Raw genomic sequence first — 23,223 nt, forward strand, 5'->3', positions numbered from 1 at the left:
TTTTTGGTATTTGATTTTTACATTCACTTTTAGCTTTTTAAGCTCTAATTCTATTATTTTTTTTAAAAGATTTTATTTGAGAGAACACATGAGTGAGTATGAGTGGGAGTGTAGGGGAAGGGAGAAGCAGACTCCCCACTGAGCAGAGAACCTGACTGGGGCTCAATCCCAGGACCCTGGAGATATGACTTGAGGTGAAGGCAGATGGCCAACCATCTGAGCCATCCAGGCACCCCAGTTCTGTTATTTTTAATGATTGCTCTAGGGCTAATGATATGCAGTTTAACTTAAGGCCTTCTTAAAAGTCTTGTACTATTTCCTGCATTATGAATACGGTAAACTTACAAAAGGATAATTCAGTTTATCAAACCCTTATTCCTTTATACTAAGCCGTATCATTTATTCATACATGCCCTTTAAATTTAACATTATAGTGCTTTCTTTAAAAAAAAAAAATAGCTGTCTTTGGGGCATCTGGGTATCTTGGCTCAGGTCATGATCTCAGGGCTGTGAGATCAGCCCCACACTAGGCTCTGTGCTTAGTTAGCGTGGAGCCTGCTTTGGATTCTCTCTCGGGGGCTCAATCCCAAGACCCTGAGATCATGACCTAGGCTGAAGGTAGAGGCTTAACCCACTGAGCCACCTAGGCGCCCCCAAGTATAGTTTTTTCTTTTAAGGTGTGACCTTTCTGGTTTCTCAGGTAGATGTCTGGGGAAGTGGATAAGTTCTTTTCCTCCACTAGCTCAGCTAGAACTCTGTCTCCTGGAACTGTTTGGCCTCTAGTTTCTCTATTCTACCGTCAACTTCATAGCAGCTGCTCTCTGTTAAGCCTTGCGTAATCTTGTGCTGTGCATATATAGCCCAGATACTGGCTGAGGAATTCTGAGGAATTCATTGATTCTGTGTCTTTCTTTCCCTCCATTTCCCCCACATCCCATCCTCACCCTGCATAGCTACCTCGATTTTAGTGCCCTGTTCATGGATTCTGGCTGTTCAGTAGTCCCAGACTTTTACCATGGCCTCCTCAGCTCAAAGAGACTTCTCAGCTCTGGTCTCCAGTTCTCTGTGCCAGCTGTCACCAAATTATCTATAGACAGAGAGGCAGGATAGCGGTGGGGCTCTCTGAAGGATTGCAGAATTTCTCAGCGTGTAGTCTAATGACTAAATACAGTTATCACATATTTCTGTCTTACTTCATAGTTCTCGTGGCAGGGATAGCCTGGTACAACTTATTCTTCACGGCTGAGAGTGGATGGCACCTTTGTTCTACCTTCATTTTTTTTTTTTTTTAAGATTTTATTTATTTATTTGACAGAGATCACAAGTAGGCAGAAAGAGAGAGGAGGAAGCAGACTCCCCACTGAGCAGAGAGCCTGATGCAGGGCTTGATCCCAGGACCCTGGGATCATGGCCTGAGCCGAAGGTAGAGGCTTTAACACACTGAGCCACCCAGGCGCCCCTACCTTAATGTTTTTTTATCCCTGATTGAAGTTTTGTGTATAGTTGGGTGTTTATAGATTTTTAGGATCATTATGGTGTAAGAGAGTGTACTTAAAATATAATGTCAGACATTTTTGTTAAAGAGCAAGATAGTTTATAATGGAAGTCACTTAAATGGACCTATGTAAGTGAAATTTCTCTAAAATACTTTCCTGAGAAGTAACTTTTCTTGTATTAGACTTTTATAGTGTTAAATGGATATATGGGTGGATAGATAGATTAATAAGCTTTAGAGCAGATATTTTTCTTTTCAATCCTAGATGTAGAGCTACCTAGAGAGCTTTAAAAAAAAATGCTGATACCTTAGTCCTACTCCAGACACGTTAGATAAGAATTTTACATTACAGTCAGGTATCAAAATTTGTTTACAGTATTTTACAAATACTGGTAAATCGCTGGTTGTTATTCAGTGAAGGTTGATAACCTCTACTTAGGAAGAACGTTTGCCAAACTCATTTTTTTTTCTGTAGACTCTTGCAAAGTTACAGATGCCTTTCAGATAAAATCCACAAATTGCCAGTAAAAATGACATATAAATTCATATGTAGCATCAGTTTTCTAGGGAACTAGATTCAGAAGTATGGTGACAAATCAAGATTTTCTAAGTGTGTTGTTTGCTTGCTTCCTCTCCTCTCCTCTCCTCTCCTCTCCTCTCCTCTCCTCTCCTCTCCTCTCCTCTCCTCTCCTCTTTCTTAACTTCTTTGTAGTAGGCTCCATGCCTAGTGTGGAGCCCAGTGAGGGGCTTGAACTCACAACCCTGAGGTCAAGGCCTGAGCTCAGTTGTTGGACATTTAACCAACTGAGCTACTCAGGTGCCCCCAAGTATTTTGTTTTCATCTGGTACATTGATTGTTAGAAAAAGCAGCTTGTTTCAATACTTAGTATTCATTCAGCTCTTTTGTTTAGTAGATGTTTGAAGGCCATGCTGAATGATGACTATACAATAATAAAAACAACTGACTGTCCTTTCTGTCTTGAGTCTATATGAGTCTTGAGATTGAGTGTATGGTTCAGTTGTAGTTCAGTTCAGTGAGTAACTCCAAAATAGAGTTAATTCCTTTTGATTTTGCTGAAAAAAAGTTATTGATTTTAGTATTCTAGTTTGTGTGCCTGTCAGATTATCTGAGGAACTTGTAAGTCTCAGATTCACCTACCTAGCAGAATGATTGCTTATGACTAGAAAGAGAATTGGGTGTGGCTAACAGTTAGCTTGAATGACAGGAATATCAGGAGAGAAGATTTGAGAAAGAAGCATTCAGAGTAATCAGTTATTTAGTAGAGGGACAGGTTCGTTGAGCTGTGTGTTGGTCAAAATGGTAATTGCTGAATTATTATAAGAATAAAAACTCTGTTGGTTGGTCATTTTCCTTTGCAGCAATGTAGACATGCCTCTCATTTTATGATTCATCTGTGATTTCTGCATGGCTGGTTCTGTTATTTGAGATCTCGGTGCAAACTCATCAGGAACCCTTTTCTGGGTTTCTGATCTAGAATTTTTTGCTACTTGTGTCTTCTCTATCATGTAACTCTACTTAATTTTTTTTTTTCTCCTTAATTAGAATGTAAGGAAAGGAAGAAAAAGACCCTATTTTGTTTTGTTTACTGTGATATCCCTACTCTTTGAATACTTCCTGGCAAATAGAAGAATTCATTGCCTGTCACTAATGACTGCATACTTACAAGTTTTAAAATCACAAGACAGTATCATATATATCTAAAAGTACAGTGTAAGGAATGACTAAAATATCTAGCAAATCAGGGTTTTGGTTTATTTTTTGACCTTACCACTTGATAAATGGAAGTGTTAGATATTTCTTTTAGTTCTGTGAAAAAAATTACTGAGACACTAAATGGCATCATGATTCAAGAAAGTTTGGGAACCTCTTGGCTATATATAGTTTATCCATTGCTTTATTTTTACTTATTTTTGAAAGTTTTTATTGTTAAGTAATCGCTGCATCCACTGCAGGGCTTGAACTCATAACCCCAAGATCAGGAGTAATATGCTATAGTGACTGAGCCACCCAGGCATCCTTTATCCATTGTTTTATTGACAGTAGTGGGTTGTTTCTACTTTTGGCTACTATTAAAAAAATAAGATTTCTTTACATCTCTAGGGATACATGTACATATGTTTCTCTAGGATATGTATTTTGGGCAGGAATTTTTAAAAAATTCTTCTTCTTATTATTATTCATTTTTTTAATTTTAAATTGGTTCCACACCCAAGATGGGGCTTGAACACACAACCCTGAGATCAAGAGTTACATGCTCTACCACCTGACTAAGCCAGCCAGTCAAGAACCCCATTTTGGCTAGGAATTCTTTGGTTATATTTATTTTTTAACTATAAACTCTGGTTTTCTATATCTTCTTATTCAGTTTTGTAGCATTACATTTTTCTATAAGTTTGTCCATTTTACCTAGATTCTCAGATTTCTATTTTAGATTTTCAAATTTCTTAATACAAGGTTTTATTAATATCTTTAAATTAATACCTTTTTAATGTCTTAAGAGCTGTATGATGGTGACCTCTTTTTAATCCCTGATATTAGTTATTTGTGTCTTCTATGTTTTTCTTAATCAGTCTTTTATAGATTTGTCAATATTAGCTTTTAAAAAAAACAACTTTTGGGTTGTTGATTCCCACTAAATTGTATTTTCCCCACATTATTTTGTGTATTCATCTTAATTCTTTTTACCTTCTTTAGGTTTATTGTTTGTTTGTTTATGTGAGAGGTTGAGTGTGCACGAGCAGGGAGGGGGCGGGAGTGGGGAGGATGGGGAGAGAGAGAATTTTAAGCAGGCTCCACGCTCATTCCAGCAGAACCCGACCAAGGGCTCAGTCTCATGACCTGAGCCGAAATCAAGAGGCAGACACTTAACCCACGAGCCACCCATGCGCCCTGTCTGTTCTGTCTTTATTGGTCTGTATATAATGTCTCTTTTTTTCCTTCTAGCTACTTTAAAGGTTTTATCTTTTCTTTTTTTTTTTTTTTTTTTTTGGTCTTCATATGGTTTGGAAACAATATGCCTTAGAATAATTTTCTTAATGTTTCTTGTGTTTGGAGGATGTTGAGGTTTTTATATCTGTAGGGTTATATTTTTCATCAGATTTGGAAAAGTACTCCATTATTATAATTTCTTCAATATTTCTTTTTCTTCTTCTACCTTCCCATTTGGGGAAGCCAGTTATACATATATTAGTGTCATTACAGTTGTCCCCAGACTCACTATTCTTCTGTCTCTCCACCACATTGCTCCCTCCACCCCCCATTTTTTTCCCTGTTTTATTTTGGATGGGATTAACAGATTAGACATTATAGAAGAAAATATTGGTGAATTTGAATATAGCATTAGAAAGTAATAGCCTGTTGTACTACTGAAGTCATACGAAATTGAAATGTCAACTGATGTCACTGTGTGCCCTTTGAGATTTAAAGTTGGCTTTTATTCCCTATTCTGTTTATGTGAGAATCCTTATGTCTTTCCCAGGCTTTCTCGAAATTTCTACGCTTTTAGGTTCTAATTGTTTTTTAGACTTTCTACTCTCTGCAACTCTTCCTGAACTCTTAGGGCTTATTATCATTTTATTATTATTTATTATTATTATCATCATATTGTTATTATCATACAGAGCTTTAAATAAGGAACATAGCCTCATTTTAAAATTTTCTTAAAAGCATTAGGTCTTTGTGTATGGTGAGCTTTTTGTTGTTGAAGGTTTGAAGCTTTATATTGTCTTAATGCAAATCATTTAAAATTACTGCAAAAAGTAGCAGTGACAATTAATTTTAGCCCCTTACTATGCTCCAGTAAGCAAAGTACTATTGCTTATTAAGTGCTTCATGTGTTTTGACCAATTTAACTCTTGGAACAGGTTCTGTAGGATAAATATTATTATTATTATTATATATTTCTCTGAAGAACTAACACACAGGGTTGTCCAAATTATCCAGCTGTTACTCTGCAGATAGTAATAGTACATATATCAATAAATTTTTCTAAAGATTAAATGAGAGAATCCATGTAAGATACTTAGCACAGCATCTGAAAACATGGTTCTCAAAACAGCTCTTGCTGTATATAGATTGATAAATGCTTAGATAGAATATGTTTGGGATTTTTCAAAGTAATCTTGAAAATAGAGCAAGAGGGGATACAACAAAGTTGGCTATTAATAGATACCGTTGAAAGTGGATGATAGGTTCAGTGGAACTAAAATTTTATGTAATTCTTAAAATGAAGTACTGAATTAAAAAAGAAATTGAGGGGCACCTGGGTGGCTCGGTCAGTTGAGTCCTTGACTCTTGGTTTTAGCTCAGGTCATTATCTTGGGGTTGCCAGATCAAGCTCCAAGTTGGCCCTGCCCGCAGCAGGGTGTCTGCTTGAGAATCTCTCCCTCTCCCTATCCCCCGACTCACACATGTGCACACACACTCTCTCTCTAAAAAGGAATATATCTTAAAAAAAAAAAAAAGATACTGAGTCAGAATTATTACATACTAGCTAAAAATATTTCTCAAGATATTCAGTTGGGTTATAAACTAAGATGATATATTTTCCTAGAAGTGCCAGAGTAAAATCTTATCAACTGTTAAATGCTGACAGTTACTTAAATAATACTGTGAATACTTGGCAAAGGAGAGTAGCATCCCTGTACAGCTCATGACCTAGTAAAGCTGAATGAACTTTCAAAAGTTATAGTTTGAAGTTGTAAGATAATGGATTCTCAGGGTTTTTTTCAAAGCCCTCCTTCATTTCCCAGTCTTCTGAGAACCATGTTTTCAAAAATTTCTTAGCAAACTACATTAAATAATAATAATTTATTTCTCAGTAATAAAACACATATAATCATGATGATGACTGTTCAAACTATGTAACCAGTGGTATACATATTATATTGAGTTTCTGTGATTCTAATCAAAAGCTCAGAAAGTCTTACCTAGCCTGCCTGTCCTAAGTAAATCATAGGTATCTGTAATTTTTACCTACACATTTTGAAATACTGAATATAACTCACTGTGAGTAGAAGCACAGGTTAACAATCACTTATTGATCTAAAGATCAACAGCTAAGAAAAGGCTTTCATGTGCTTATATATTAATCAAAATTATATTTTTAAAAAGATTTATTTATTTTGGAGAGGCATAGAGAGAGAGAGAGTGCAGGAGGGGAGGAGCTGAAGGAAAGGGAGAGAGAAATTCTCAAGCAGACTTCCCACTGAGTGCAGAACCTGACTTGGGGCTCTATTCCAGGATCCTGAGATCATGACCTGGAGCCGAAATACAGAGTTGGGGTGCTTAATTGACTGGGCCACCGAGGCACCTGCGATTGACATTATACTTAATCCACTTATTGGTTATTCTTTTTTCTCCCCGTTACTGAAGTATTTCGACTATAATTTTGATTTGCTAAAAAAGAAAATGCAGCATTAGTTATTCTCTTAGGTAGGAGAATCGAAGTAGCTTGTAGCCAAAACTCCTTCCACATTGCTCTTCTGTTGTTCAAGATCCAGTTAGTATTTTATTCTAATAATATAATTGAAATTAGTCAAATGAACAGAGATAAATCTGATTATCACTTTTCATTCAATTCCTTAATGGCTCACTATTACTTATTATCTGAATGCAACTTGAGCAAAATGTGCAAGTTAGCATCTTGTTTTTCTCGACTTTTCTCGTTTTGCTCTCTTTTCCGTAGCCTTGAAGATGACAGCTTCAGAACTATGTACTAATACACATTCAGATATTGTTTTCCCCCAGTGTGAGGGCTTACCTCAAGTACTCTTACTCATCCTTAAACATCCAGCTCAGATGTCAACTCCTGTATAAGTGGTTAAGAAACCACATACTTAAATGTAGGGATATCATAGTTTGTTTGCTTAATACTTGTTCACATGAATCAAGATATTTCTAGAAACAGGATTCTGAAACATTTATATTGAAGTGAGAAGAGAAATAAATTTGTACCAGGTTAAATTTTATGAATTACAATTTTGTGAATTATGATACTGGTTGACCTTTCTACCAGGTGCCTTTCTATTTACTGACATAATAAAACTCTGTGTCAAAAGATCTTTCTTTATGTTAATTTAAAGCTCATTGAGTCACAAAGGTTAGCATGGTAACCTCATATTCCTACTTCATTTGTACAGATTTAACAAAGTAAAATTTTATTTTGGACATACAGAAATTGTGTATGGAGTAAATCAAATGTTCTTCAATGAAAGAATGAAATGAAACAACAATCTTTGGATTATGTATATATCTAACATTAGATAGTTTTAATTAATTTTGATAGTTTTAACTTAAAATTAAAACTCCCACATCTTTTTTTGCTGTTTAATACTGTACATAAATTATAAAGTGTTATTATACTTTACATTGCAGACAGGATTTGGGTTTTGTTTTCTTGCTTCATTTTGTTTTGCTTTAAAAATAAATTATTAAAATTCTTAAAGTGGCCAGTTTTATTATGTATGCTTTATTACAATAAAATATTCTTAAAAGCAACGAACAAAATAAAAACCTCACTTGCTGAATATCCTGTTACACCATTCCTCATATTGCTGTCCATTTTGCCTTCACGCCTTGAACCCGAGCACTAAGCAAAATTTTCCTTCATCTTACCAAACTTTCCTCAGTGTTCACAACTTTTTAACCTTTTCTCCTAAATTTGCCTTAAGTGAGACCTTCACTAAAGGCACAGACATTTAGATACTCATAGTCTTAGTCTTAATCTCAATTCCTGCCTTTAATGATTTCAGTATCTACATAGACAGTTGTACCTTTGTCAGTATCTTGAACTCATTTCCAGTGACCTTTTCTTGACTGTGTCTTAGCTAGGCATTTAATTTTTAGGTCATACCATAGACCTTACTTTAACTGCAGCATGTAAACTCCCAAATCACCAAAGGTGCTGATTTCTCTGACAGAGTCCATTGTTCAGGCTTGTTTGTGCAGCTGTGCCAGCTAGTATTGTATTATGATACCTTATCTGAGCTTCTGTCATAGAGTTGTAGCTGGTCATCCTGTTCTCTCTTCTTTGGATTTATCTTTTATATTTCTGTCTGATGATTTTCCTGGAGCATAAATCTGATTATTATATCTTGGTTAGAATTTTTCAAGGGTTTCCCATTACTAAGAAGATAAAATCCAAACATTAGCATGGTACACCCAGCCCTTTACAGCCTTATTCTGGATTTTGTAATTACTACCTCATATTCTGACCTTTGCCTGGCTTTCTTTGGCTAAATTGAAGTCTTTGTAGTTCCTTAAATATGTCTCTGTATTTAGCTTATGATAATACTATTCCCACTTCACTGTGAAGCTTTCCTTGGTATTAAGGCTGTGTTCTTGTTAAGACTATATCTCCATTATAGTTCCTTTTTTTGAAAATATTTTATTTATTTATCTAAGAGAAGGAGGGAGAGAGAGCATAGGGAGCAGCAGGCAGAGGAAGAAGCAGGCAGAGCAGGGAGCCTGATGTGGGGCTCAATCCCAGGACTCCTGATACTATGACCTGAGTCAAAGGCAGACACTTAACAGACTGAGCCACTCAGGCTCCCCTCCATTACAGTGTTTACCACAGTATAGTATCATTTCATATGTGTGCCTATTATAAGAATATGAACAGTAATGGATTTATTTACTCATGTATCCCTAGCATACAGAAGAATCCCCAAAATATTTGTCAACTTAATGTGTAACTCACACAAAGGAAATAAAAATAGGAAAGAAAACCATCCTACCTTCCTAGTAGCCAAAAACCTGTAGTCTTTACTATTAAGTATAAATTTTTGCACAATAATATTAAGAAATAATAACAGATACCACACATGTTGACAAAGCTACAATAAAACTAGTGTTGGTGATTTTTAATTGGTTCAACTCTTCTGGAAAAATTTGACTACATAGTATGGAGAACTGAAAAATTATTTCAAGTGGTGATTGTAAAGATGAGATAAAAGTCAGGTGTAAAATTGCACATACATTGTATATACTTGTATTTAAAAATACATAATAAAAAGCCCAAGGAATATATATCACAGTAGTAGTAGTAGTGGTTTTATGATTTTAAAACTATGGGTAGTTCCTCCATTTTTGAAAGTATTTCTATAATGTTATATTTTATGGTTTAAAATGTATACAACGTATTCCAATATTTGGATGTTTAAAAAATGTAATTCTGAATCAAAATTCTAACATAAGAGCATTTGAGCAGTCCTTAAGTTAATTTTTTTTTTGTCTTACCAAATGGCTTCTCAGGCTTAGGTCAGAAGGGAAAGGATTTGTAGTTAAGAGTTGCTGTCGAGGTAAGGTATGTGAGGGCAGCATAGAATATTGATCGTTTCAATAAGGTCATAAGTTTGAGTCATGTAGCAATTGATTTTAAGGATTTTAATAATAAATTTTCTGTTCTAAATGTAGTTTTCTTTTTTTCCTGTTTTAAGATACCAGTTTTTGGAAGAAGCTTTTCAAAACCAGAAAGGTGCAATTGAGAATCTACTGGCTAAGCTTCTTGAGAAGAAGAATTATGTTCATTTTGCAGCTACTCAGGTGCAGAATAGGTAAGTGTGTTGCCTTAAAACCATAATTTCACTTAAAGAATTATTAAAAATAGTAAGTCAGTTTACATACTAAGCGTACATAGAAAACACATTTTTGGAAGGGTAAATGATAAAAGTTTGAGTTTGGATTATAATACTTGTTAAGTAAGATTTAATTCACCAGAATTTTGAGTCCTCTTAAGATACATCTTTGACCACTTTATAATCAGCAAAACTCTAAACTTTGTAAAGCCTTAAATTACTGTGGAAAAAGCAACTAATACATGGAGAGTTGAATTACAAATTTTAACTCTGTGGAAGACATAGTATAGAGGAGAGAGTATGAAAAGAATGGTGGATAAATTTACCTTCCCAACTGTAAAGCAAGAATTAAAAATACTACTTCTCTTAGTAGTAGTATTATAAGATGAATATATAGAACAGTTTGTGGCACATAGTAAGCCCTCAGATTTTAACTATTGGCATTATTTTTATCAGTAATACCATCAGCACTTAAAAATTCTATTCAGGTTCATTTCTAAATGAACTAAATTTATTGATAAGTCAAATTGGAGTAAGTTCCATAAAGGAGTACATTAACAAGGTGAGGACTCTGTAGAAAGATGAACACCTGAAGCTGGTATAATTAAAATCTGTATATTCCTGAGGGTATGAATAGGGTTATAAGTATTTGTTTTTCAGTTTCACAAATAATGAGACTTTTAGGTACTTCTAGGATATTTAAGTTAATTTTTGATGATTAAAATGATAGAAAATGACAATATTCAAAAGTATTAAATTGATGAATGAATAGTATATTATATATTAGACTATAAGGTAGTAGAACTTTCATCTTAAGAATCAATGATACCAAAAGAAAAGGCTACTCTGAGGGTGTAGATCTAAGACAGCATGGATTTGAATTGCGAGGGTCCACTTATACAGATTTTTTCAATAAATACAACATTTTCTTTTCTCTAGCTAACTTGATTGTAAGATTATAATATGTAATACATATAACATAAAGCATGCTAAGCTAATTAAGCTCTGTATGTTAGCAGTAAGGCTTCTGGTCAGCAGTAGGCTATTAGCTAAAGCCTTTGGGGAGTCAAAAGGTTTACATGAATTTTTTACTTCATGGGGGTAGGTGTTCCTAACCCCCACTTTGCCCAAGGGTCAACTGTGTATCCCTACACTAATATATTGCATACACTATTTATGGATGGTTAATTGTTAGGAAAAAGTCAGGATGTTTTAGTGATTCTGCTATGTTGTGGGTGATACTGGAGAGGGTGGGAGCTGTCTTCTCATAAATAATAGATGAATGTCCTTTTCAGAGAAAGATAGTTGATTTATAAGGCAGTCCCATATTTTTATATAGATACTTTGTACATATTTTGCATATGTGTTTCTGAATCTTTGTAGAAAAGTAGAACAAGAGATTTATGTGTTATAAAATTATAGAGGGTTGGGGAGACTAATGATTTCATCTTCAGATTTATTTTAAAGTATTGAAATCTCCAGTAATACTTCCCTTTAGACACTCTTTTATGATCTGTCTCCAGTTTTTAAATGTACATTGATTTATTTCTTCACAATTGAACACATATAGACCTGCTTGAATCCAATGAGGATTTGACTGTGGCTAACAGTTCTCTGCTTTTAGCATGTTCAATGATTTTAGTCTGCGGCTGAGTCATTTTAAGTTGGAATCCTACATTATCATAGTAATTAGCTCTCTTATTTTTAAAAAGACATCTTCCACTTACTTTAGTAAGATAAGGACAGAACTGAATAAAATTTTCAAATAAGTGCCCAAACAAGTGCTGAAATACAGACAAAGGAGGGGAAATTACATTATAATTACTCAGACTGTATTAAAGTTACTCAAATTTGAATTGGGCAAATAAAAGACATTTTAGAGGTTGAAAGTATGGGAAATAGTTTGTAAAGAAGTAGAATGTATAAAAGTTGAAGGCTACTTTCTTTGGTTGTTTAACATTTTATGTATTTATATTGGTGGGATCCCTCTCCCCACTCTATGAAATAGGTTATTAGCTGTTTCATATCTGCAACTAAACCTTTTATTACCGAAATGGGGGCTTATACCTATTCTAAAACATCTGGCACATTTTGTAAATGGATTGAAGTTGTTTTATACCCTTAATTCTGTACAGTAGGAAAACTGTTTTGGGAAGAACCTATGCGGGATGGGGGGGGGGGGGGCGTGTATCAGAACCCACATTTGAAGTGATTAAGTTATAGGAGAAAATAAGTGCTTCAAAGCTTAATTCCTATTATTCTAACCGATAATTACTGTTTGCAACATTGTTCTTTTTTGCACATTTTTCTTAAAAAGTGTTTAGTGGATGCAGCATGCCATATTTGACACTAGACAGCAATTGCTGATGTCAGATGTTTATGTATCACATTCATGTCATAGAAACTAAAGGAGATTGCCATCTAGACTAATAAACTGGCCTTTATAAATTTAATTTAAAATTACTACATATTCCATTCTTTATATATAACTTGTTTGGACCAAATTGACTGCTCAGGTCTACCGAAACATAAGTTGTACATTTTGACAAAGGTTTAATTTTAATTACTCTCTTTAAGTGCCCAGTTCGATGAATTTCTGTAATAGTTGATGATTCAGAGACATAGGATAAATAACCTAATGATGCATTTCTCTTATTCAGGATAAAAGAAGTAAATGAGACTAACAAACGAGTAGAACAGGAAATTAAAGTGGCCATTTTCACCCTTATCAATGAAATTAATAAGAAAGGAAAATCTCTCTTACAGCAGCTAGAGGTACGGTTCAAAGCCAAAATAAAACAAAAACTGCTTCTGTTGCTCTTTAGCTGTTTTTAATGTTTATTGAAAGCTCTTTTAGAGTGGTTGGGGGGGGCATGGAAGTAAAGAAAGTTAAAAACATTTTTTAAAATTTCATTTTCTATTGGAAAATAGAGCTTTATTGAGTTAGTTAATTTGCAGTCCAATTTAATAATACTGATTTTAGCTGCATAAATTAGGAGATAGAGTTGTCCTCTTAGGAATGAAAGAATTATTACTAAAATGTTCTATAAACAAAGACAAAGCCAACCTGCTACATCCTTCCCTTCCCCGAGATAGGGCCTTAATTTAATTTTTACATGTGAATGTCTAGCCTTTGTGTGTTTCGCTTTTCTTTTAAAAATATTCCACAGTTTTGCTAAAAATGGTGCTCATTTTGAAATTTATAAACTTTAAACTTAATGATAATTTTGTTGTACTGTATTTGTGTTGCATATTTAGAGATTAATATGTAGATACAAATTTTTAGATAAGAATTCAGTCAATTTGTGAAATCCAAATTAAGTCTTGAACAAAGCATCCCCTCTACTGATCAGAGTTGATTGGTTTTCGAAATTTGGTGCTCTGTAGTAGGATTAGATGATACAGGTTTGTGTTTTCTGCACCATTAAATGGTAGCAATTTAAACTATGTATTTGGTTTTTTTACTTCCATTACTATTAACCTCAAATTTTCCACAGTATTTTTTTTGTCTGTTTCATTCCTTCACAGACCATTGTAGAAATATTAGACACATAGTTAAATAGAAATGAAAGAAATTATGTTGGCAGTGTTATTTCTGAATTTTGTCTTTTGAAATACATTTTTTTTTTTAATTGAGACACAGTTGTGAGATTAAAAGTACTCTCACACATACTCTTAAAGTTGGAGGTCTCTTTCCTATTGTACATCCAGCTGATGCATTTAACTGTTAGATTTTTGTTTTCAAAAGGACTGTGAATGGAGAGTATTGAGCAGCAACTGTTTTTGATAGCCTTTTAAGTTACTGCAAGTACATTTTAAGTATAGGTCTAAAGTAATGTTCTTAAACTGTTTCAAGAATTTTTGAGTGAAAAGATGCCTCTTAATACTAAAATATACAGAAATACCAAGTGATAAATCTGCCAAATAGTCCTAATATGCTGAATTTAAACAATAGATGTTTCCTAGTGTAATAACGTTCTTAAACTTTAAAATAGAGGTTTTCCTAAGCTTTGTAAAAGGGATAATTTCCAGGGAAGTTGTGAATCAAGCTACTATCAGTTGAATACTTTTGTCACCTGTTTTACATTACAAAATGAGCAATTTGTTTTCTTAGGGAAAAAAAATTGTCCAGTAAATCAACTTGAGGCATTAAGAAAAGGCCAAGTACCAAGTAGATATGTTGTTTGGCATGCCAAATGTCAGAGTGTATATAGAATATCACCTGTTGCTTCTATGAGTTTTGTTCCCAGATAGTTTAACTTTACTTTGCAGCATTTCCCCCCGAACTCATCCTTCAACTCTTACTCACTTTCTTGTTCTTTTATGAACTTTTGTCGTTTTAAAAGTTTCGCTAACTCTGCTCTTAGAACTTTCGAATTAGTTTCTCATTTTGTCTTAAGTATTTAAAGGAAGAGATTTTAACTCCAGCTTCATGATGCACCAGTAGATGGCATTTGCAACACAAAATTTTCTTTCGTCTGAAAAGTAGAGTTGAGTGTATCATATTTCTAAAGGTCAGCTCATTATGCCATAGATTCTGTGTATTGCATCAGCCTAATAGATACTGTTTTTAATAAGGACATTTTTATCTTCTGAAGGAAAAGAGAGACATCAACTAACATTAATATCTGTATATGGAATGTCCCTTGTTAGCTTAGAGAACTTAAGTTTTAGGTCTGCTTTTGTTAGTGAATTTTTTTTTTTGGATCAGAGACTCATTAAATAATGAGGTGCTTGTCAACTTATCCTAATTTTAAAAAGTAATGTAGGTATTCTGTTCCTTTGCAATAAAAATTGTGAGTAGAATTTTTCACATAGAATTTTTCATTGAATTCTTGTTTTGTTTCAGAACGTTACAAAAGAAAGACAGATGAAGTTACTGCAGCAGCAGAACGACATTACAGGCCTTTCCCGGCAGGTGAAGCACGTTATGAACTTTACAAACTGGGCAATTGCGAGTGGCAGCAGCACAGCACTACTGTACAGCAAGCGACTGGTGAGACACATAGTATAGTATATTTATGGTCTTTAAGTTGACTTATTAAGGTATTTCCTTCAGGGAACTGCACTTGTATGAAGTATAGATTTTGTATTTTTGCAAGTGTAACCACCACCATGTTAAGATACAGAAAAATTCCACCACCCACAAAAGTTTCCTTATTCCCCTCTACTCCTAACCCTAGGCAACCACTAGTCTGATTTCTTTTATTTTCTAGAATTGCATATGAATGGAATCATACAGTATTTACTGACCTGAAGATACTTTGTATCATAATGTAGTTTATCACTAGAAATATCAGAAGTTAAAGCATGTGCATTTGATTGCTTAATAGTTAGTCTTTTAAACACATACAGTCTCATCTGAGATTGACATTACGGGGCTACATGAGCTTTTTATGTCTTTATCATTTATGTTTTTGTGATACTTATAATTTTTAAGACTAATGTGAATTTTTTCCCTTTAAGATTACTTTTCAATTGCGCCATATTTTGAAAGCACGGTGTGATCCTGTGCCTGCTGCTAATGGAGCAATTCGTTTCCATTGTGATCCCACCTTCTGGGCAAAGAATGTAGTCAATTTAGGTGAGAAATAATTAGCTTTATGAATGTAACTGGGAACAGTGAATTAGGAGGAGAAAACATCTCAAGCAAATTTTAAATACTTAAAGCTTCACTCTAACATGTAAATTTCTTGGAAAATATGTTCCTCATTGGAAACTCAACTTGAGCTATGTTCATGACATCTATAAGGATGTTGAGAATCTCCTATGTGTAGATTTTAATAATGTGTATCATTGCTAACATTTCCTTCACATCTTTTAAAATTGATAATGACTATTTTATGTCGAAAACTTAGCAAACGGGGCTTCATTCTCTGGAGGAATTTATTAGATGGTTAGTAGTTTGCATATTAATTGTACCAAATTGTCCACTAGAGGAGGACTTCCAGGATGCTGATGTGTCAGAAAGTCATATACTGAGGAAGGTTTGAAAGATATGAGTGGCTCTTTTTCACATAAAAGAGAAATGGACTTTACTCTTGTTACTTCACAGTGTGGACCTCCTGACCGTAGGTGAGGGTTACAGGGAGACAGACAAATAGCTCAATTTACAACAAAGGCGAAAAACTTCCCAACAGTTAGAATTGTCTACAGATTGAGTAAACTCACTTTCAGCATAGGTCCTCACCATTGGAAGTTATAAAAGCAGAGGTGGATTAATTTCTGTAAAAATGTAGTCTTTATGTACATTAAAATTTGGTTATAGCCTTAGATCAGGCATTGGCAAACTGTTTTTGTGTGGCATGGTAGCCAATTTTGTTTTTTAAACAGACTTTAAACAAACATTTTAAAGGGTTGTAAAAACAAATGAGAATGAAAGAACATAGGGTAGATCTTATATGGCCTGCAAGACCTAAAATATCTGACGCATTAAAGGAAAGGTTTGCCAACTCTGCCTTATATCAGACATTCCTAAAATTTGCCTTCTGTTCTTAGAAAACAGTGGGCTTTGTGAGAGACAAGGAAAATGTTTATTTTTAGAGACGTAAGTGGTTAAAACATTCCATGTTTCTGCAGACAGTTTTGGAGCGGTGTCATACTCTGCCCTGCAGTCTGTGGCAGTTCAAAGGCAGATGGCATCAGCATTAGCAATCTTAGGTATCCTTGAATCAGTCTGGGAGACTTGATTTTGACTGACTGAATGGGCCTCTTCTGCAGATACCTCTTTCAGATTTTTAAATTTCTATGCTTGTGTGTAAATGTAAATAAAGAATAAGGGCAGGTAATATAATTTATTCTGAAGAATCAAAAGTCAGTTGTTTGTCTTTGGACTGTTTCTGATTTTTATTATCTTTAAACCTAGCTCCCATCTCTGCTGTACTGTCAGAAGCTTTGAGTGCTGGTAGTTGTCAAAGGAGAGAGGAAAAGATAGTGACTAATCCACAAAGTAGATGATTTAATCATTTATATGCAAATTATTCTCATTTTTTAAATCCTTCAGGTAATCTAGTAATAGAGAGTAAACCAGCTCCTGGTTATACTCCTAATGTTGTAGTTGGGCAAGTTCCTCCAGGGACAAACCACATTAGTAAAACCCCTGGACAGATTAACTTAGCACAGCTTCGACTCCAGCACATGCAACAGCAAGTATATGCACAGAAACATCAGCAGTTGCAACAGATGAGAATGCAGCAGCCTCCTGCACCTGTATCAACAACCACAACCACAACACAGCAGCACCCTAGACAAGCAGCCCCACAGATGTTACAGCAACAGGTGAGTATTATCACATCATGGCATGATTGGCAAAAATTATAAAGGCCTCAAGATTACACTCTGTCCTGTAAGGATGCATTACACATTTCAATGTTACTAACAGGGACAGAGCTCAATGGTTAGAGTTTAAATATTTGCTCTGGGTTTGGCAGGGATTTGGGGAAGATGTGAGAAAAGGTGTTAAATAAAATACTTACCATGGGAAACGAAATTAATTCACTAGTACTATGGAGGAGCAAAAGATTTTATTCCTCCAGACCAGATACTTTTTGTTTTTCATATGTGGTTTTGGGCCAGAAGGCCAGATAGCTTTTGCCTAGGATCTGATAAATTCTTACTTATTTAAGAAGGGGTTAGGGGAGAGGGAATCTGGAGCAGATGCCACACTGAATGCGGAGTCCCACATAGGGCTTGATCCCACGACCCTGGGATCACAACCTGAGCTGAAATCAAGAGTCAGATGCCTAGCCGACTGAGCCACTCAGGCACCCCAATCTGATAAATTCTTTAGGTATTTGTTCAAATCATTTGTATCCCTGTATCTCTCCTGATCTTCCCTTCCCCATCCAAATCAAAACCATTAATCCAGGGTTGGATAAGTTAATGTCAATAGGCTTTAAATACACACACACACACACATATATTGAGAGGAAGGGATTGGGGCTAGAGATGGGCGAATGTGACTTACACTTTTTACTTTATGCCCTTCTGTCCTGACTGAATGATTTTTACCATAACATTTTATAATTGAAAAGTAAATTTATAAAAAATATTATGACATAAATGCAATTTCTGCCTTTTGTAGCCTCCAAGATTGATCAGTGTGCAAACAATGCAAAGAGGCAACATGAACTGTGGAGCTTTCCAAGCCCATCAGATGAGATTGGCTCAGAATGCTGCCCGAATACCAGGGATACCCAGGCACAGCGGCCCTCAGTATTCCATGATGCAGCCACACCTCCAAAGACAAGTATGCCTAGAGTTACATTTGTAAGAATCATACAATTTTCAAACTAAAAGACGTCATGCTTCTTAATCAGTTGGGGGTGGGGGTTGCTGTGTGGCCATTGATACCTTTGAGAATTTGATTGAAGCTGTGTATCTTCTTGTCCCAGAAAAATACACATATACATGAATTCAGTTTTAAGAGTTTATTTAATGGCATTCAACTCATTATATACTGTGGGTTAAGAACCTCTAATCTAGTCTAACCAATTCATTTTACAGAAGTAAAAAACAAAGGAGCCTTGTTATTTATCTATAATCACAAGGGGTAATGGTAAAGTCAAGATTAGAACCTCAGTGTCCTGAAATTGTTCTTCTAATGTTTTAATGTGGTATTTGGAACCTAATCTATAAAAGGGACTTTGAAAACAATAGAGCTATGCTATATGTTATTTAATTATTTAATCCTCCCTCCTTCTCTTTGCATATTTTTCTTTTAAGGATATAGATGTGCCTACTCTTAAAAATAAATGTATTTAGAAACATGTTTTCTAATTTTTGCCTGAATAGGTTATATTCGAATAGAAGTTAGGATTATAAAATCAGGCTACTTTTACATGTGATTTCTAGTTATAAAAGAATAAAGTTAATTTTATAATGTTATAGTGATATTTCTCAAAGCATCCTTTAATGACCATCAGAATGGCAGGGGTTATTGTCAGAAATAGATTCTGAACCATAGTTACTGAAGCAGAATTTCTAAGGGCAGAATACTTAGAAATAGTATATTTTTATTTAACTCTCAGATTAATCTGTATACTAAAGTTGGATAAACAGTCTCCGTTGGATAAACAGTCTCAGAGCAGTGGTCCTTCAACTTTTAGGCCCAAGTACCTCTGGAAAGACTTGAAAAATAAGTACTCCCTCACGTTTACAGTTGGCATTTTAAAGTTCTGTTATAAGCTTAAGTTTAAATGGTTGCTGAGGACGTATTTTCTGGCATATTGTAAATATTGACTTTATAAAGTAAAACCTTTGTATCATTCTTATAAACCAATCCACTAGAATCCCAAATACTGTAGCAAGCTCTTTTTTGTTTTGTTTTGTTTCTTTTAAAGATTTATTTATTTGACAGAGATCAGAAGAAGGCAGAGAGGCAGGCAGAGAGACAGAGGAAGGGAAGCAGGCTCCCTGCTGAGCAGAGAGCCCAACGTGGGGCTCGATCCCAGGATCTCGGGATCACGACCTGAGCTGAAAGCAGAGGCTTTAACCCACCAAGCAACCCAGGCACCCAGCAAGCTCTTTTTTGAAATCAAAATTTTATTGTCTTTTCTCCTTGGACTTGAATTGCTCTTCTATTTTTTCTACAGAATTTTATCTTAATGTACTTGCGTTTGATAGGCTTACAAATCAGTTAGTTGCAGTTTTCTGTGGGAAAAATGTCTCTCAATTTTAAAAATTCTTAAATTTCCAGCAACAGTAAGACAATATGTTAAACTTAAAAAGATTTTTTTCAGGACCAGATTTTCATTACAATAATTCCTAAACAATTGTTTAAGGATATTAGGAATCATAAAAGTAAAATTCTTCTATGTATGCATTTCTTTATGAGATAGATGGAGTTATTTCTCCCTTCCTATTCATTTATATATACTTGCATGTCTGTCACTTTTAGAGTAAGTTAGAATTCAACATTAATTTTCATTACTGTTTTTTTCTGGTTTTGTTTTCTCATGATCCTCAGGAAATTTGTTCACAAAAGCCTATATCTGGTAATTAAAAGAATTTTCTTATTTTCCTCAGTTGTTTGAACTTTTGTGGGTTATAAACAAATTCAAAATGAGCTTTTAGTACTGTTTCATAAATCTTTTTTTATCATTTGACAGTTTCTTCATATCTTTGGTTTTTGTTGATCATCCGGTATCAGAACCCACTTACAGATCTGTTACCAGGTTTTTGAGCTGGGTGCACGTTTTCATCAGTTTGACACTCATAGCAGTTATTTTCTGCCCCAGAGCGTATGCTAGATAAGATTAGGATTGGGTCGGAGGTATGCTGTTTTGAGGTTTGGGGGAGAAGGGTAATTATGAAAGAAGTAGAGGATGAGAACCTGTAGAATCTGGCACATTCCTAGGGAAATCAGGTTTTCTTTAGGGAAAAAATACTTACGAAGGTTGAAGAAATGGACATTAGTTTCCTTAAAGATGTTAACATACCCATGTACCCGTTAGTATGTGGAAAACCCTCAAGTATTATCAGGAGACAGGTACACCCTTTGGAAGAGTGCAGAAGCTGCGGAATCAGGCTTCAGGGCTCCTACAGAAATCACTGGATGTTAGAATTTTGTGTTTAAATTTCTAATGATTTATTGATACATGTGTAATTTGTTTCCCAAAGATTCTTTTGTCTATGTTACCTTGAAAGATGGTCCTCCTAATGGTTCTTCACAATGAGACAAGTGAGGTATTAGCCACATTTCTAAATTACTGAGATGTGATGTACCTAAAGTCACAGAGTATTACAGTCGGGAATTGGTGTCATATTTCTATTTATACATTCATTGTTTTTTCTTACCTTATCAGTTATACAATGCACAGTAGTTTTTCACAATTATTTTTATTTTTAAAAAGACAAAAGTGTCAAAAAGAATATAAATAGAGCAGTGGCTTTCCTGGTGTGATGTTTGAAACCTCTGGGGGCTTTCAGGTGATCTATTTATCTTTAGTTTTGTTCCGAATTAACATTATATTACCAGCATTCTATCACTAACATTCTATAACATTCTATCACCAGGTTGACAGGTGGAAAGTTATTGGCAAGTCTGCTTTTTCCTAACAACTACACAAAAATGAGTAGGAAAATGAAAAGTCCAAGTTTGAATTCTGATCTTTTTTGGGGGGAATAAGTTGGAGAAGGCTTACTCTTTTTTTCCAGTTTTATTGATTAATTATCAACATATATCACTGTATAAAAGGCTTACAGCATAATGGTTTGATTTTACATATATTGTGAAATGATTGCCACAATAGCTTCTGCTAACATCCATCATGTTATATAGATAAACAGTTAAATAGATAAATAGTTAAATAAAAAGAGAAACAAATTTTTTTCCTCCTTATAATAACTCATAGGATTTATTGTTTTCTTTTCATGTTTTTTATTTAAATTCTAGTTAGATAATATACAATGCAATATTGGTTTCAGGAGTAGAATTCAGTGATTTATCACTTACATACAACACCCAGTGCTCATCACAAGTACCCTCTAATGCCTATCACCCACCTAGCCCACCTCCCACCCACCCCCCTTCTCCACCCTTAGTTTATTCTGTCTTTAAAGAGTCTCTTCTGATTTGTTTCCCCTCTCTCTCTTTTTTTTCTATTCTTCCCCCCCTTCCATATGTTCATCTGTTTTGTTTCTTAAATTCTACATATGAGTGAAATCACATGGCATTTGTCTTTAACTGACTGATTTTGCTTAGGATAATATGACTCTAGCTCTACCCACATCATTGCAAATAGCAAGATTTAACTCTTTTTGATGGCTGAGTAGTGTGTGTGTGTGTACACACGTACCACATCTTTTTTAGGATTTACTTTTAACAGCTTTCCTGTATATCATACAACAGTGTTAAAATTATGGTTGTATTGTAAATGTCACATCCATAGAACTTTTTATCTCAAATGGAAGTTTGTACCTTTTCCCATTGACCACTTTCAGTTCCCTTTTCTCCCATCCTCTGCCTTTGGAAACCACAAATCTGAATTGTTTTTCTGTGCAATTGCTTTGTTTTAAGATTCCACATATAAATGAGATCATATAGTATTTGTCTTCCTCTGTCTTATTTTACTTAGCATGATGCTTTCAGGGTCCATCCGTGCTGTGGCAAATGATTGCCTCTTTTTTTATGGCTGAATAATACTCTGTATACAAACACACTCATACACATTTTATACATGGCCAGACCCACATACATACCACGCCTTCCTTGTCCATTCATCTGTGCATGGACACAGGTTGCTTCTGTGTCTTGGCTATTGTTAAGATAGTGTTTACTTTTGTTTCTCAGTCACAGGTGTCAGACATTTGTTAATCTTCCCTAAACTAAAAAGTGTTGTGAAGGTATAGTTCATATTAGGATATCTTGGCAGATCATTTAATGATAACATCTTTTTTCTTAACAGCACTCAAACCCAGGGCATGCTGGACCCTTTCCTGTTGTGTCGGTGCACAACACCACAATCAATCCGACCAGCCCTACTACCGCTACCATGGCAAATGCAAATCGAGGTCCCACCAGCCCGTCTGTTACAGCAATAGAGCTAATCCCCTCAGTTACCAATCCTGAAAACCTTCCATCACTGCCAGATATTCCACCCATACAGGTTTGTATCTAAGTCGAATGAGGGATTTAAAACCTCATGTTAATTAAGGAGCCAAGGGTATATCTTTTCTTTCTTTTTCTTTCTTTCCATTCCCTTCCCTTCCTTTCCCTTCCCTCTTCCCTCTTCCTTCCCTCTTCCCTTTCCTCTTTCCTTTCTCCTTTCCCCTTTCATTTTTCAGGAGAAACGTGTTTTGAAATTTCCAAAGAGTAGAATATAATATTTGATTTTTAAAACTTATATATGCTAAAACCAGCATGCCTCAGTATTTTAAAGTTTTAAGATACTGGCTTTGTTAATCTTTCTGCCACTTGCCAACAGACAAACCTTGTGTTAGACAAAGTACTCGGTCTACAAATTTGGATCCAGAGAGGACATGCAGGACCAAAATGTGGTCATGTATTTGCCAGTCTTCTGTTAAGTCTAAAAGGGATGGTGTACCCCTTGTGCAAACAGGTTGGACTAAGAAAGGAAGAAGTTGGAAAGTCTAGAAATTAGGCACTTTGGTGGAGGGTGGTTACATAA

The 23,223-nt window shown here is 34.9% G+C and overlaps 1 protein-coding gene across 2 annotated transcripts in view; it reads left to right on the top strand.

Moving 5' to 3' along the window:
* The window catches only part of TRIM33 (tripartite motif containing 33), a 117,644-nt gene that overhangs the window by 68,927 nt on the left and 25,494 nt on the right, over positions 1-23,223 (top strand). For both annotated transcript variants that reach the window (XM_082685012.1, XM_082685011.1), the window contains exons 5-11: positions 9,956-10,072; positions 12,754-12,868; positions 14,943-15,089; positions 15,560-15,677; positions 17,097-17,371; positions 18,177-18,341; positions 22,501-22,701. In XM_082685012.1, the coding sequence (XP_082541138.1) occupies positions 9,956-10,072; positions 12,754-12,868; positions 14,943-15,089; positions 15,560-15,677; positions 17,097-17,371; positions 18,177-18,341; positions 22,501-22,701 (1,138 nt within the window). The remainder of the gene's footprint in view (positions 1-9,955; positions 10,073-12,753; positions 12,869-14,942; positions 15,090-15,559; positions 15,678-17,096; positions 17,372-18,176; positions 18,342-22,500; positions 22,702-23,223) is intronic.

The sequence above is a fragment of the Mustela nivalis genome (genome assembly GCF_964662115.1).
Source record: "Mustela nivalis genome assembly, chromosome: 10".
Lineage (NCBI taxonomy): Eukaryota > Metazoa > Chordata > Mammalia > Carnivora > Mustelidae > Mustela > Mustela nivalis.